Source organism: Macaca thibetana, chromosome 3 (genome assembly GCF_024542745.1).
Source record: "Macaca thibetana thibetana isolate TM-01 chromosome 3, ASM2454274v1, whole genome shotgun sequence".
Lineage (NCBI taxonomy): Eukaryota > Metazoa > Chordata > Mammalia > Primates > Cercopithecidae > Macaca > Macaca thibetana.
Genome location: NC_065580.1, coordinates 41,708,460 through 41,722,454, shown reverse-complemented (window position 1 = coordinate 41,722,454; position 13,995 = coordinate 41,708,460). Strand labels below are relative to the sequence as shown.

The 13,995-nt window shown below is 37.9% G+C and overlaps 2 protein-coding genes across 2 annotated transcripts in view; both read left to right on the top strand.

Annotated features, from left to right (window-relative positions):
* Nucleotides 1-13,995, top strand: part of LSM8 (LSM8 homolog, U6 small nuclear RNA associated) — a 765,242-nt gene that overhangs the window by 82,032 nt on the left and 669,215 nt on the right. The window lies entirely within an intron of this gene.
* Nucleotides 1-13,995, top strand: part of CFTR (CF transmembrane conductance regulator) — a 180,832-nt gene that overhangs the window by 15,674 nt on the left and 151,163 nt on the right. The window contains exon 2 of the mRNA XM_050785105.1: nucleotides 12,952-13,062. Within this exon, the coding sequence (XP_050641062.1) occupies nucleotides 12,952-13,062 (111 nt within the window). The remainder of the gene's footprint in view (nucleotides 1-12,951; nucleotides 13,063-13,995) is intronic.

Here is a 13,995-nt window from a genome sequence, read left to right as displayed (position 1 = left end):
TCTTTCAAGATGGATGGGGATTTTTTTGTTTTTTGTTTTGTTTTGTTTTTTGTAGCATTGCTTATTATTGCCTCTCAAGTGCTTAAGTCTTTGAAATCCAAGTCATGTGAGTGAGTTAGATACAGCTGTTGGAAATGGCCTTTCAACGCCAATGGTACACATTCCTTGGTTTCTTTACAATACTATTGCTCTTACAACTTCTTATCTGAAGTCATAAATTCATAGTTGTCCCAAAAGTTAAGTTCCTTGCTTCTAGAGGACAGAAAATAGACAATTTACACAACTCATGGTGCATGTCACCAGTCCTTAGATCTTCTCATGAGCTATGCATGAAATCTTAACTCGCTTGCTGTAGCCACCAGCCATTAACATATTTGAAAGACCTTAGTGTATCAAAGTCACTATAATGAAAATTTTGATTTCACCCATTCTAGGAGTGAAAAATCAAATGTTCAGTAAAACTTTCTAAAATTAACACTGACAGTTGATTTCTGTATGCTGTTGTTCTTAATAATAACTTTATTGGATATAATTCATATTCAAAACAACTTATCCATTTAAAGCATACAATTCAATGATTTTTTTTTAGTATATTCAAAGAGTTGTCCATCACCATAACCAATTTTAGAACACTTTCATCACTGCAGAAAGAAACTCCATTCCTATTAGCAGTCATTCCTTATTCCAAATCCCCCTGCTCGCCCTAGACAACTACAAATGTACTTTGCATCTCTATAGATTTGCCTATTCTGGAAATTTTATGTAAATAAAACAAAGTGTTCTTTTGTGACTGGCTTATTTCACTTAGCATATTTTTTTTAAAGATTCATCCCTGTTGTAGCATGTATCGGTGCATCATTCTTTTCTATTTTTTTAGAGACAGGGCCTTGCTCTGTTGCCCAGGTTGGAATGTGCAGTGGCATGATCATGGGTCACTGTAGCCTTGAAGTCATGGGCTAAAGCGATTCTCCCACGTCAGTCTCCCGAGTAGCTGAGACTACAGGCATGCACCACCATGACTGGCTAATTTATAATTTTTTGTAGAGACAGGGTCTTGCTATGTTGTCCAGGCTGGTCTCAAACTGCAGGGCTCAAGTGGTCCTTCTGCCACAGCATCCTAAAGTGCTGGGATTACAGGTGTAAGCCACAGCACCTGGCTTGCATCATTCTTTTTATTGTTGAATAATATTCCATTTGTAAGAATATGTATTTTATTTATCCTTTCCCCAGTTGATAGATATTTCGAGTGTTCCTAATTCTTGTCTATTATAAATAATGCTGCTATGAACATTTGTGTACAAGTTTTTATGCAGACATACGTTTTCCTTTCTTTTGGGCATATACCTATGAGTGTAATTGGTGGGCCATATAGTAACTTTATGTTTAATCTTTTGAGGATTTTTCAAACTGTTTTCCAAAGTGGCAGCAGCATTTTAAATTCCTTCCATCATTGTGTGAGGGTTTCAATTTCTCCACATATTTGCAACACTTACTATTATCTACATTTTAAAATTACAGCCATTCTACTGAGTATGAAGTGGTATTTCACTGTTTTATTTTTCTTTCCTCGCCAATGTTTGTGGATTTTCTTTCCATTTTCTTGATGATGTCCTTCAAAGCACAAAAGTATTTAATTTTGATAATTTCCAATTTATCTGTTTTTTGTTATTGCTGCTTGTGCTTCTGGTGTTGTAGCTAAGTGTATGGTACTTTAAAAAGTAGTTGTAATATGGCAAATTGGATACATGTGTAGGCTTTGGTGTCACAATCCTAATTTTAAATTCTAACTCTGCCCTTGACAAATTAATTAAACTTCCTTAGCCTCAGTTTCTCAACTGTAAGATGGAGATATTACCAAGACCTACCTCTTGAATTGTTGTGGGGATCAGGTGAAATAATGTATGTGAAATATTTAGAATTATGCAGGTCTGTGGTAATGACTACTAATGTTAGCTATCATTATTGTTATAATCCCAATAATATATTCTGGTGCTTTGAAAATTAAACCAAAGCCAAGCAGTTGATATGAAGAAGCATGTAATAATGTACAGACACAATGCTTTATAGACAACATTGAATTTGGCTCTCATGAACTTCAGGAATAGTGGTCATGGTAGTTATTACCTCCAGCAGGAACTGTAGCTGAGAGATCTTCAGAGCTTTTTCCAAGGCTGTATCACTGGGAAATAATAGAGACAAGGTTACAAGCTAGGGCTGTGTTTTCTTCTTAATATCTTTCAGGTTTTTCAGTAACAGATTGGTAGTAGGCATCAGGTGACAGGGGATTCGTATTCTTCAAGGTGAAATATTACCTTGTTGAGAAAGAAACCATGTGTGAGACAACCATGTTGACAAAGAAAAAGTGATTTTATAGAAAATTAATATAGATAGTGAGCAGTATATGAAAATCATGGAGTTAGAACATATTTGGCCAGAAAATTTACATTAGTAGTTACCCATGGCAATTAATGCTTTATAATTACATGTACCTTTTCTTTTTTTTTTTTAATTATACTTTAAGTTCTAGGGTACATGTGCATAACGTGCAGGTTTGTTACATATGTATACTTGTGCCATGTTGGTGTGCTGCACCCATCAACTTGTCAGCACCCATCAACTCGTCATTTACATCAGGTATAACTCCCAATGCAATCCCTCCCACCTCCCGCTCCCCATGATAGGCCCCAGTGTGTGATGTTCCCCTTCCCGAGTCCAAGTGATCTCATTGTTCAGTTCCCACCTATGAGTGAGAACATGCGGTGTTTGGTTTTCTGTTCTTGTGATAGTTTGCTGAGAATGATGGTTTCCAGCTGCATCCATGTCCCTACAAAGGACACAAACTCATCCTTTATTATGGCTGCATAGTATTCCATGGTGTATATGTGCCACATTTTCTTAATCCAGTCTGTCACTGATGGACATTTGGGTTGATTCCAAGTCTTTGCTATTGTGAATGGTGCCGCAATAAACATACGTGTGTATGTGTCTTTATAGCAGCATGATTTATAATCCTTTGGGTATATACCCAGTAATGGGATGACTGGGTCATATGGTACTTCTAGGTCTAGATCCTTTAGGAATCGCCATACTGTTTTCCATAATGGTTGAACTAGTTTACAATCTCACCAACAGTGTAAAAGTGTTCCTATTTCTCCACATCCTGTCCAGCACCTGTTGTTTCCTGACTTTTTAATGATTGCCATTCTAACTGGTGTGAGATGGTATCTCATTGTGGTTTTGATTTGCATTTCTCTGATGGCCAGTGATGATGAGCACTTTTTCATGTGTCTGTTGGCTGTATGAATGTCCTCTTTTGAGAAATGTCTGTTCATATCCTTTGCCTACTTTTTGATGTGGTTGTTTGTTTTTTTCTTGTAAATTTGTTTGAGTTCTTTGTAGGTTCTGGATATTAGCCCTTTGTCTGATGAGTAGATTGCAAAAATTTTCTCCCATTCTGTAGGTTGCCTGTTCACTCTGATGGTAGTTTCTTTTGCTGTGCAGAAGCTCTTTAGTTTAATGAGATCCCATTTGTCAATTTTGGCTTTTGTTGCCGTTGCTTTTGGTGTTTTAGACATGAAGTCCTTGCCCATGCCTATGGCCTGAATGGTATTATCTAGGTTTTCTTCTAGGGTTTTTATGGTATTAGGTCTAACATTTACATCTCTAATCCATCTTGAATTAATTTTCATATAAGGAGTAAGGAAAGGATCCAGTTTCAGCTTTCTACTTATGGCTGGCCAATTTTCCCAGCACCACTTATTAAATAGGGAATCCTTTCCCCATTTCTTGTTTTTCACAGGTTTGTCAAAGATCAGATGGCTGTAGATGTGTGGTATTATTTCTGAGGACTCTGTTCTGTTCCATTGGTCTATATCTCTGTTTTGGTACCAGTACCATGCTGTTTTGGTTACTGTAGCCTTGTAGTATTGAAGTCAGGTAGCGTGATGCCTCCAGCTTTATTCTTTTGACATAGGATTGTCTTGGCAATGCGGGCTCTTTTTTGGTTCCATATGAACTTTAAAGCAGTTTTTTCCAATTCTGTGAAGAAACTTATTGGTAGCTTGATGGGGGTGGCATTGAATCTATAAATTACCTTGGGCAGTATGGCCATTTTCACGATATTGATTCTTCCTATCCATGAGCATGGTATGTTCTGCCATTTGTTTGTGTCCTCTTTTATCTCACTGAGCAGTGGTTTGTAGTTCTCCTTGAAGAGGTCCTTTACATCCCTTTTCAGTTGGATTCCTAGGTATTTTATTCTCTTTGAAGCAATTGTGAATGGAAGTTCATTCCTGATTTGGCTCTCTGTTTGTCTGTTACTGGTGTATAAGAATGCTTGTGATTTTTGCACATTAATTTTGTATCCTGAGACTTTGCTGAAGTTTGATTTTGCTTAAGGAGATTTTGGGCTGAGACAATGGGGTTTTCTAAATATATAATCATGTCATCTGCAAAGAGGGACAATTTGACTTCTTCTTTTCCTAACTGAATACCCTTGATTTCTTTCTCTTGCCTGATTGCCGTAGCCAGAACTTCCAAAACTATGTTGAATAGGAGTGGTGAGAGAGGGCATCCCTGTCTTGTGCCAGTTTTCAAAGGGAATGCCTCTAGGTTTTGCCCATTTAGTATGATATTGGCTGTGGGTTTGTCATAAATAGCTCTTATGATTTTGAGGTACATTCCATCAATACTGAATTTATTGAGAGTTTTTAGCATGAAGGGCCGTTGAATTTTGTCAAAGGCCTTTTCTGCATCTATTGAGATAATCATGTGGTTTTTGTCTTTGGTTCTGTTTATATGCTGGATTACATTTATTGATTTGCATATGTTGAACCAGCCTTGCATCCTAGGGATGAAGCCCACTTGATCATGGTGGGTAAGATTTTTGATGTGCTGCTGGATCTGGTTTGCCCGTATTTTATTGAGGATTTTTGCATCGATGTTCATCAGGGATATTGGTCTAACATTCTCTTTTTTTGTTGTGTCTCTGCCAGGCTTTGGTATCAGGATGATGTTGGCCTCATAAAATGAGTTAGGGAGGTTTCCCTCTTTTTCTATTGATTGGAATAGTTTCAGAAGGAATGGTATCAGCTCCTCCTTGTACCTCTGGTAGAATTCAGCTGTGAATCCATCTGGTCCTGGACTTTTTTTGGTTGGTAGGCTATTAATTATTGCCTCAATTTCAGAGCCTGCTATTGGTCTATTCAGGGATTCAACTTCTTCCTGGTTTAGTCTTGGGATAGTGTAAGTGTCCAGGAAATTATCCATTTCTTCTAGATTTTCTAGTTTATTTGCGTAGAGGTGTTTATTGTATTCTCTGATGGTAGTTTTTATTTCTGTGGGGTCGGTGGTGATATCCTCTTTATCATTTTTTATTGCATCTATGTGATTCTTCTCTCTTTTCTTCTTTATTAGTCTTGTTAGCAGTCTATCAATTTTGTTGATCTTTTCAAAAAACCAACTCCTGGATTCATTGATTTTTTGGAGGGTTTTTTGTGTCTCTATCTCCTTCAGTTCTGCTCTGATCTTAGTTCTTTCTTGCCTTCTGCTAGCTTTTGAATGTGTTTGCTCTTGCTTCTCTAGTTCTTTTAATTGTGATGTTAGGGTGTCAATTTTAGATCTTTCCAGCTTTCTCTTGTGGGCATTTAGTGCTATAAATTTCCCTCTACACACTGCTTTAAATGTGTCCCAGAGATTCTGGTATGTTGTATCTTTGTTCTCATTGGTTTCAAAGAACATCTTTATTTCTGCCTTCATTTTGTTATGTACGCAGTAGTCATTCAGGAGCAGGTTATTCAGTTTCCATGTAGTTGAGCAGTTTTGATTGAGTTTCTTAGTCCTGAGTTCTAGTTTGATTGCACTGTGGTCTGAGAGACAGTTTGTTATAATTTCTGTTCTTGTACGTTTGCTGAGGAGTGCTTTACTTCCAATTATGTGGTCAATTTTGGAATAAGTGTGATGGGGTGCTGAGAAGAATGTATATTCTGTTGATTTGGGGTGGAGAGTTCTGTAGATGTCTATTAGGTCTGCTTGCTGCAGAGATGAGTTCAATTCCTGGATATCCTTGTTAACTTTCTGTCTCGTTGATCTGTCTAATGTTGACAGTAGGGTGTTGAAGTCTCCCATTATTATTGTATGGGAGTCTAAGTCTCTTTGTAAGTCTCTAAGGACTTGCTTTATGAATCTGGGTGCTCCTGTATTGGGTGCATATATATTTAGGATAGTTAGCTCTTCCTGTTGAATTGATCCCTTTACCATTATGTAATGGCCTTCTTTGTCTCTTTTGATCTTTGATGGTTTAAAATCTGTTTTATCAGAGACTAGGATTGCAACCCCTGCTTTTTTTTGTTCTCCATTTGCTTAGTAGATCTTCCTCCATTCCTTTATTTTGAGCCTATGTATGTCTCTGCATGTGAGATGGGTCTCCTGAATACAGCAGACTGATGGATCTTGACTCTTTATCCAGTTTGCCAGTCTGTGTCTTTTAAATGGAGCATTTAGTCCATTTACATTTAAGGTTAATATTGTTATGTGTGAACTTGATCCTGCCATTATGATATTAACTGGTTATTTTGCTCGTTAGTTGATGCAGTTTCTTCCTTGCCTCGATGGTCTTTACATTTTGGCATGTTTTTGCAATGGCTGGTACCAGTTGTTCCTTTCCATGTTTAGTGCTTCCTTCAGGGTCTCTTGTAAGGTAGGCCTGTTGGTGACAAAATCTCTAAGCATTTGCTTATCTGTAAAGGATTTTATTTCTCCTTCACTTATGAAACTTAGTTTGGCTGGATATGAAATTCTGGGTTTAAAATTCTTTTCTTTAAGAATGTTGAATATTGGCCCCCACTCTCTTCTGGCTTGGAGAGTTTCTGCCGAGAGATCTGCTGTTAGTCTGATGGGCTTCCCTTTGTGGGTAACCCGACCTTTCTCTCTGGCTGCCCTTAAGATTTTTTCCTTCATTTCAACTTTGGTGAATCTGGCAATTATGTGTCTTGGAGTTGCTCTTCTCGAGGAGTATCTTTGTGGCGTTCTCTGTATTTCCTGAATTTGAATGTTGGCCTGCCCTACAAAGTTGGAGAAGTTCTCCTGGATGATATCCTGAAGAGTGTTTTCCAACTTGGTTCCATTTTCCCCCTCACTTTCAGGCACCCCAATCAGACGTAGATTTGGTCTTTTTACATAATTCCATACTTCTTGCAGGCTTTGTTCATTTCTTTTTCTTTTTTCTTTAGATTTCTCTTCTCGCTTCATTTCATTCATTTGATCCTCAATCGCTGATACTCTTTCTTCCAGTTGATCAAGTTGGTTACTGAAGCTTGTGCATTTGTCACGTATTTCTCGTGTCATTGTTTTCATCTCTGTCCGTTCATTTATGGCCTTCTCTGCATTAATTATTCTGGTTATCAATTCTTCCACTCTTTTTTCAAGATTTTTAGTTTCTTTGCGCTGGGTACATAATTCCTCCTTTAGCTCTGAGAAGTTTGATGGACTGAAGCCTTCTTCTCTCATCTCGTCAAAGTCATTCTCCGTCCAGCTTTGATCTGTTGCTGGCGATGAGCTGCGTTCCTTTGGAGGGGGAGATGCGCTCTTATTTTTTGAATTTCCAGCTTTTCTGCCCTGCTTTTTCCCCATCTTCGTGGTTTTATCTGCCTCTGGTCTTTGATGATGGTGACGTACTGATGGGGTTTTGGTGTGGGTGTCCTTCCTGTCTGTTAGTTTTCCTTCTAACAGTCAGGACCCTCAGCTGTAGGTCTGTTGGAGATTGCTTGAGGTCCACTCCAGACCCTGTTTGCCTGGGTGTCAGCAGCAGAGGCTGCAGAAGATAGAATACTGCTGAACAGTGAGTGTACCTGTCTGATTCTTGGTTTGGAAGCTTCCTCTCAGGGGTGTACTCCACCGTGAGGTGTGGGGTGTTGGTCTGCCCCTAGTGGAGGATGTCTCCCAGTTAGGCTACTCAGGGGTCAGGGACCCACTTGAGCAGGCAGTCTGTCCGTTCTCAGATTTCAACCTCCGTGTTGGGAGATCCACTGCTCTCTTCAAAGCTGTCAGACAGAGTCGCTTGCATCTGCAGAGGTTTCTGCTGCTTTTTTGTTGTTGTTGTTTAGCTGTGCCCTATCCCCAGAGGTGGAGTCTACAGTGACTGGCAGGCCTCCTTGAACTGCTGTGAGCTCCACCCAGTTCGATCTTCCCAGGGCTTTGTTTACCTACTTAAGCCTCAGCAATGGCGGGCGCCCCTCCCCCAGCCTCGCTGCTGCCTTGCGGTTAGATTGCAGACAGCTGTGCTAGCAATGAGGAAGGCTCCGTGGGCGTGGGACCCTCCTGGCCAGGTGTGGGATATAATCTCCTGGTGTGCCCGTTTGCTTAATGCGCAGTATTGGGGTGGGAGTTACCAGATTTTCCAGGTTTTGTGTGTCTCTGTTCCCCTGGCTAGGAAAAGAGATTCCCTTCCCGCTTGCGCTTCCGAGGTGAGGTGATGCCTCGCCCTGCTTCAGCTCTCGCTGGTCGGGCTGCAACAGCTGACCAGCACTGATTGTCTGGCACTCCCTAGTGAGAGGAACCCAGTACCTCAGTTGATAATGCAGAAATCACCTGTCTTCTGTGTCGCCCGCGCTGGGAGCTGGAGACTGGAGCTGTTCCTATTCGGCCATCTTTCTCCGCCCCCCCCTTTTCTTTAATAAAAAAGAATTCTTTCCTTCCAAAATTACGCATGCTATTTTAAACATTAGAGAATATAGAGAAACAAAAAAGAAAATATATTTTTTGATATTTTCTTAATATTCTTCTGTTCCTAATAATGTTTATATTTTAGAAGCATCTCATGAAATGGGTAGATCAATTTTCTATTTAATGTTTGAATTCATTAGACATGAAGTTAGCAAATTAATTTCCATTAAGGTGCCTATATGGTTGTAAATCCTGGATCTCCAGAAGATTTTTCAGTATTGGTTTGTAGTCTTTTGTTTAGCAGCAAATAATTAGTTCTCCAGAGCTTCTGAAATTAATTGAGAGGAGAAGACAGCAGGAGCAAGTGAAAGGCAGAGCCAAGTTTATTGCTGTTTGGTTATTCCAGGTGTGTCTGCTTTGTCTCATGAAACACCTGGGTGATCATTGATTTCTAGTGGAAGAAATGCTGAAGTAAAAATCCTGACTGTGCATTTAAAAATTCTAGGTTTAATAAACTCAGGTTTTTTCAAAGGGAAGGGTAGCTGGAGTTTTGCACTAACTAATATTTCATAAAGTGTCTAAGTATATATGTCTGGGTTTTTTTTTTTTTTTTTTTTTTGTATTTCTAAGACTGGCCTGAGGTAGGCATGGAGAATTCCTTGATGGGACATAATTTTCATTCAACTTTATTGATTTAACCTCACAAAATAAAATATATCCTTAAGATGACTCTGTGGCCATTGTTGGGCAGCATAAGCATAATGGATTTTAATTATCATAATTTACCTTAAACCCAATTTCTATTTCAGGATATAAATAGAGGTTTATTCTAGTGAATCTTCCAGGAACTACTAAATGATACTAATAATTATGGATGGTGAACTTAAGTCTTTATATTACTGAATTTGTTTGGTTTGATGATGCTAGGCTATGGCATTCTTGCTAATCAAAACTATGTGTCATGGTGTAACATAACTTATTAAAATGGGCACAGATAACATAGGAAGCTTTTTATAAAAGCAACTCACAAATTGTGTTATTTGAAATGAACTGGCCATTTATGGGAATGGTCACTGGGTTGTAGATATGGATCAAAAGAGTTATGTTTATATTTTGTAAAATACCTTGAGATTTATTTTTAAATTTCTTGAAAATGCCTTTTTTTGTATGGTATTGACAGTGAAATTCTGCTGATTTGTAAATATAGTATCATATTTTAATAATTTCAAACATATTGGAAATGCAGAATTTATTCATAGTGGGAGCACATTTTCCTTTTTACTAAATGTTCTACAGGTTCTTTTCTTTCCATCCACACACGGTGCCATTACCTTCATTCTAAGCCTTTCAAACATCTGGAAGTAAGTGATCTGCTGCACTTAGCTCTTTCCAGCTGAGCTGATTGTTAAATTTTCAGAAAATTTGTGAGCTAATTGTTAAACATGGCCATTATTAAAAATTAAATTATTTCAACTTATAATTAAATAAATTATATTAAAACAAAAGTATTAAAAACTCTAACATTGGCTGCCTAGGCGCAGTGGCTCACGCCTGTAATCCCAGCACTTTGGGAGACGAAGGCGGGTGGATCGCCTGAGGTCAGGGTTTTGAGACCAGCCTGACCAACATGGAGGAGCCCTGTCTCTACTAAAATTATAAAAAAAATAGCCGGGTGTGGTGGTGCATGCCTGTAATCCCAGCTACTTGGGAGACTGAGGCAGCAGAATTCCTTGAACCCAGGAGGTGGAGGTTGTGGTGAGCCGAGATTGTTCCATTGCACTCCAGCTTGGGCAGTAAGAGTGAAACTCTGTCTCAAAAAAAAAAAAAAAAAGAGAAAAAAAAGAAAAAGAAAAAAAGAAAAACCTCAGAAGTTATCACTTCCTAATTATTTTACATTTTACTATTATCTATGCTATTAAGGTTGTTTGCCTTCATTGTATTTGAAAGGGGGACTGTATTCTATTGTACTTTCATTGTACTATTCTAATATGCAACTGTGTATCCCTTCCCAACTCTGTGTTCAATGACTTTATATTTGGTTGCTTGAAAATGGTGATGATGAGCGTATTTACATCATAGAAATTGGCAAATGCCATAAGTCAGTTTTTGTTTTTGTTTTCCGGAGAGGGGATTGTTAAATATTTGCCTGCATGCAACACCGCTACATGCAGTCTGCTATTTTTTCTTCCTGCTTTGAGGCTCCTCTCCCAGCTGTCTGTCTAGCACAACCCAGCATACTAAATTTTCTTAAATAGGGAAAGCTGAACATGGTAAAAGAATGAATGAAGTCAGAAGAATGTGGAAAAATCTAGTCTTTGCCATTTAGTCCAGTTTAGCATCTCTAAGCTTCCATTTCTTTATCTGTAAAATTGGGCAATGATCCCTTTTTGTTCTACTCATTTAGGAAGATTTTCAAATGAAAACCACAACCTGCTTATGTTTATGAAGGCACTTTGGAAAGCACTAAATACACAGTTTTTTATTAGTAGTAAACACTTACTTCACCTTTTCACTTCTTGACTTTAGTTTACAAGGACTCATAATCTAAATTAGATCGTAAATTGCTGTCCCAGATTTTTTTACAGCCTAACTGCCTCCTATATGTTCGACTTTCCTTTTGTTCTTTATGTTAGATACTGGGATGGTATGCACCAAGTGGGTGTGCCATCACTTTCTCAGACGATGCCCCCTGAAGACCCTGCATGATTATGGCACTCATTTTCCTGCTGTATTCAGACTGGCCTCAAGTATTTTCATTATTGCTCTCCAGGAAAAATTGCAAATCAATCAAACTGGGCAATGAAGACTAAACCTAATTATCGCTCTTTGTTAAAGACAGCTCTTGTTAAAATGCAGATATTGCAAATTAATGGAAAAAACATGCCATAGTAAACCATAATCACTCATTAATAGCTTAGTAAGGAATAAATGATGAAGTTACTTAACCTTAGAGCCCTAATTCAGTTAAGTTTTAATGAAGGACAAGTTGTAGAGATATCAGGAACCCAGGGCAGGCACCTACTGAAGAAGTTCCAGACCAAGGAAGTATAAAGAAGGACCTGGACCCTTAGGGTGGGAGCAATGAGGTTGGACATGAGGGCCACCTGCAAGGTTTTGCCCCAGAACAGTGTCAAAATGTTTGCATTTGGCATAGCCCTTTCTCTTTGTTCTGAATGGCTTTGCTAGAATATTTTTTCTTTTATGAATTTATCTTGCTTCTCAGATATTGCTAAAGCACTCCCTTTTGATTTTTGGTGCTTTTGATACATTACCAAATAAGGTCTGAATGACACCAAATTTTAGAATTCTCCAGAGAAAAGAAAGATGCTGAGGGAAAAAGCATAGGTTTTGGACTCACTAAATCCCAGTTCAATTCCTTTCTTTAATAAATACACAAAATTTTACCTGAGAAAGCTCTCATGCTCTCAAATTTTATTTAGAAATTTCTCTTTGTACATGATTGATTTCACAATCCCTCTTCTGCCTCCTCTTCCACTTTCTTCTTTCTAGATTTTCCTATCTTTATGAAGATTATTCTGCCTTATCCTCAATAGTTAGAAACAATACTTTTGAAAATCACTAGAGTATCCTGCATAGTGATTTCCCATGCCAACTTTACTCATTTCCATTATAAATTATTATTTATTGATGCCTAGAGGGCAGATGAGTGTAGCTGCTATGGAGTGACGAGACAAAACATAAGAAAGTTATGATCCTACCCTCAAGTAATGATTCAAACATGATAATTAAGTCAACAAATTGATAGAAACTAGTCACTAACTCTCTGGCTATAGTCAGTTCCTACAACGAATAGCTCATTAGTGAGTATGCTGTGCTACAGTAACAAAATTATATAAGGCTTTTGATTAAGTTTTGATTAAGTGCCTGTCTTATTCAGAGTTCATTTTATATTTGAAATAGAAGAGGCTGGACTTCAGCAATTTGCTATAAACTGCTAGTATATGATTGTTTGGGGGCAGTTTTTTTTTTAAAGAATAATTTAAATATGGAATGTTTAGCAGTTTGCTTTTTTCCCCTGAGAAAAACCATACCATTATTCCCAATCCCTTTGACAAAGTGTCAGTCATGTTAGTTCAGAGATACTGATGTTTTATACAGGTGTACCCTGTAAGAGATGAAGCCTGGTATTTACAGAAATTGACTTATTTTATTCTCATAATTACGTGTACATAATTTTTCACATGCCAGAAAATTTGAACGGTATCAGATTCTAAATCTGTATTGGAGACCAAATCAAGTGAATATCTCTTCCTCCTCTCTTTATTTTAGCTGGACCAGACCAATTTTGAGGAAAGGATACAGACAGCGCCTGGAATTGTCAGATATATACCAAATCCCTTCTGCTGATTCTGCTGACAATCTATCTGAAAAATTGGAAAGGTATATTCATGTACATTGTTTAGTTGAAGAGAAAAATTCATATTATTATTTAGAGAAAAGAAAGGAAGCATATTGAAACATATTGTAGGTTTAATTCTTATATTTAAAAATAGAAGCCATTACTGACTAATGCCTGCAATCCCAACTACTTGGGAGGCCAAGATGAGAGGATTGCTTGAGACCAGGAGTTTGAGACCAGCCTGGGCAACACAGCAAGATCTTATCTCTACACAAAATAAAAAAGTTAGCTGGGAATGGTAGTGCATGCTTGTATTCCCAGCTACTCAGGAGGCTGAAGCAGGAGGATTACTTGAGCCCAGAAGTTTGAGGTTGTAGTGAGCTATGATTGTGCCACTGTACTCCAGCCTGGGTGACAGAACAAAACCCTCTCTCTCTCTTAAAAAAAAAAAAAAAAAAAAAGGAACGTCTCATTGACTGAAATCATTAAACAATAAAATTGTAAAAGAAAAATAATCAGTTTCCTGAGAAATGATTTTTTTTTTTCCTGGAAAATTCGGTTTCAGATAATTTATCTCATTAGAGACCATGAGATGGATTTTGTGAAAACTAAAGTAACACCATTATGAAGTAAATTGTGTATATTTGCTTTCAAAAATCTTTATATTTGAATACAAATGTACTCCCTGGGAAGTCTTAAGCTAATGACTACTGGCTATTGAACAAATATAAAGAATTGTATATTTTTGAGTACCTATTACATGCCAGGTAGAATATCTTCTCTCAGCCACTCTGAGTGGAAAGCATCATTATCTCCATTTTATAGAAAAGCAAACTGAGGCTCAGAGAGATGATATGCTTTGCCAGTTAATGAATGACAGAACCATGATTCCAGCTGAGGTCTGTATTGCCTTGCTCTCTAGGAATGGTAGTCCCCACCATAAAGAATTTCTCAATTTCCTTTCCAATCAAAAG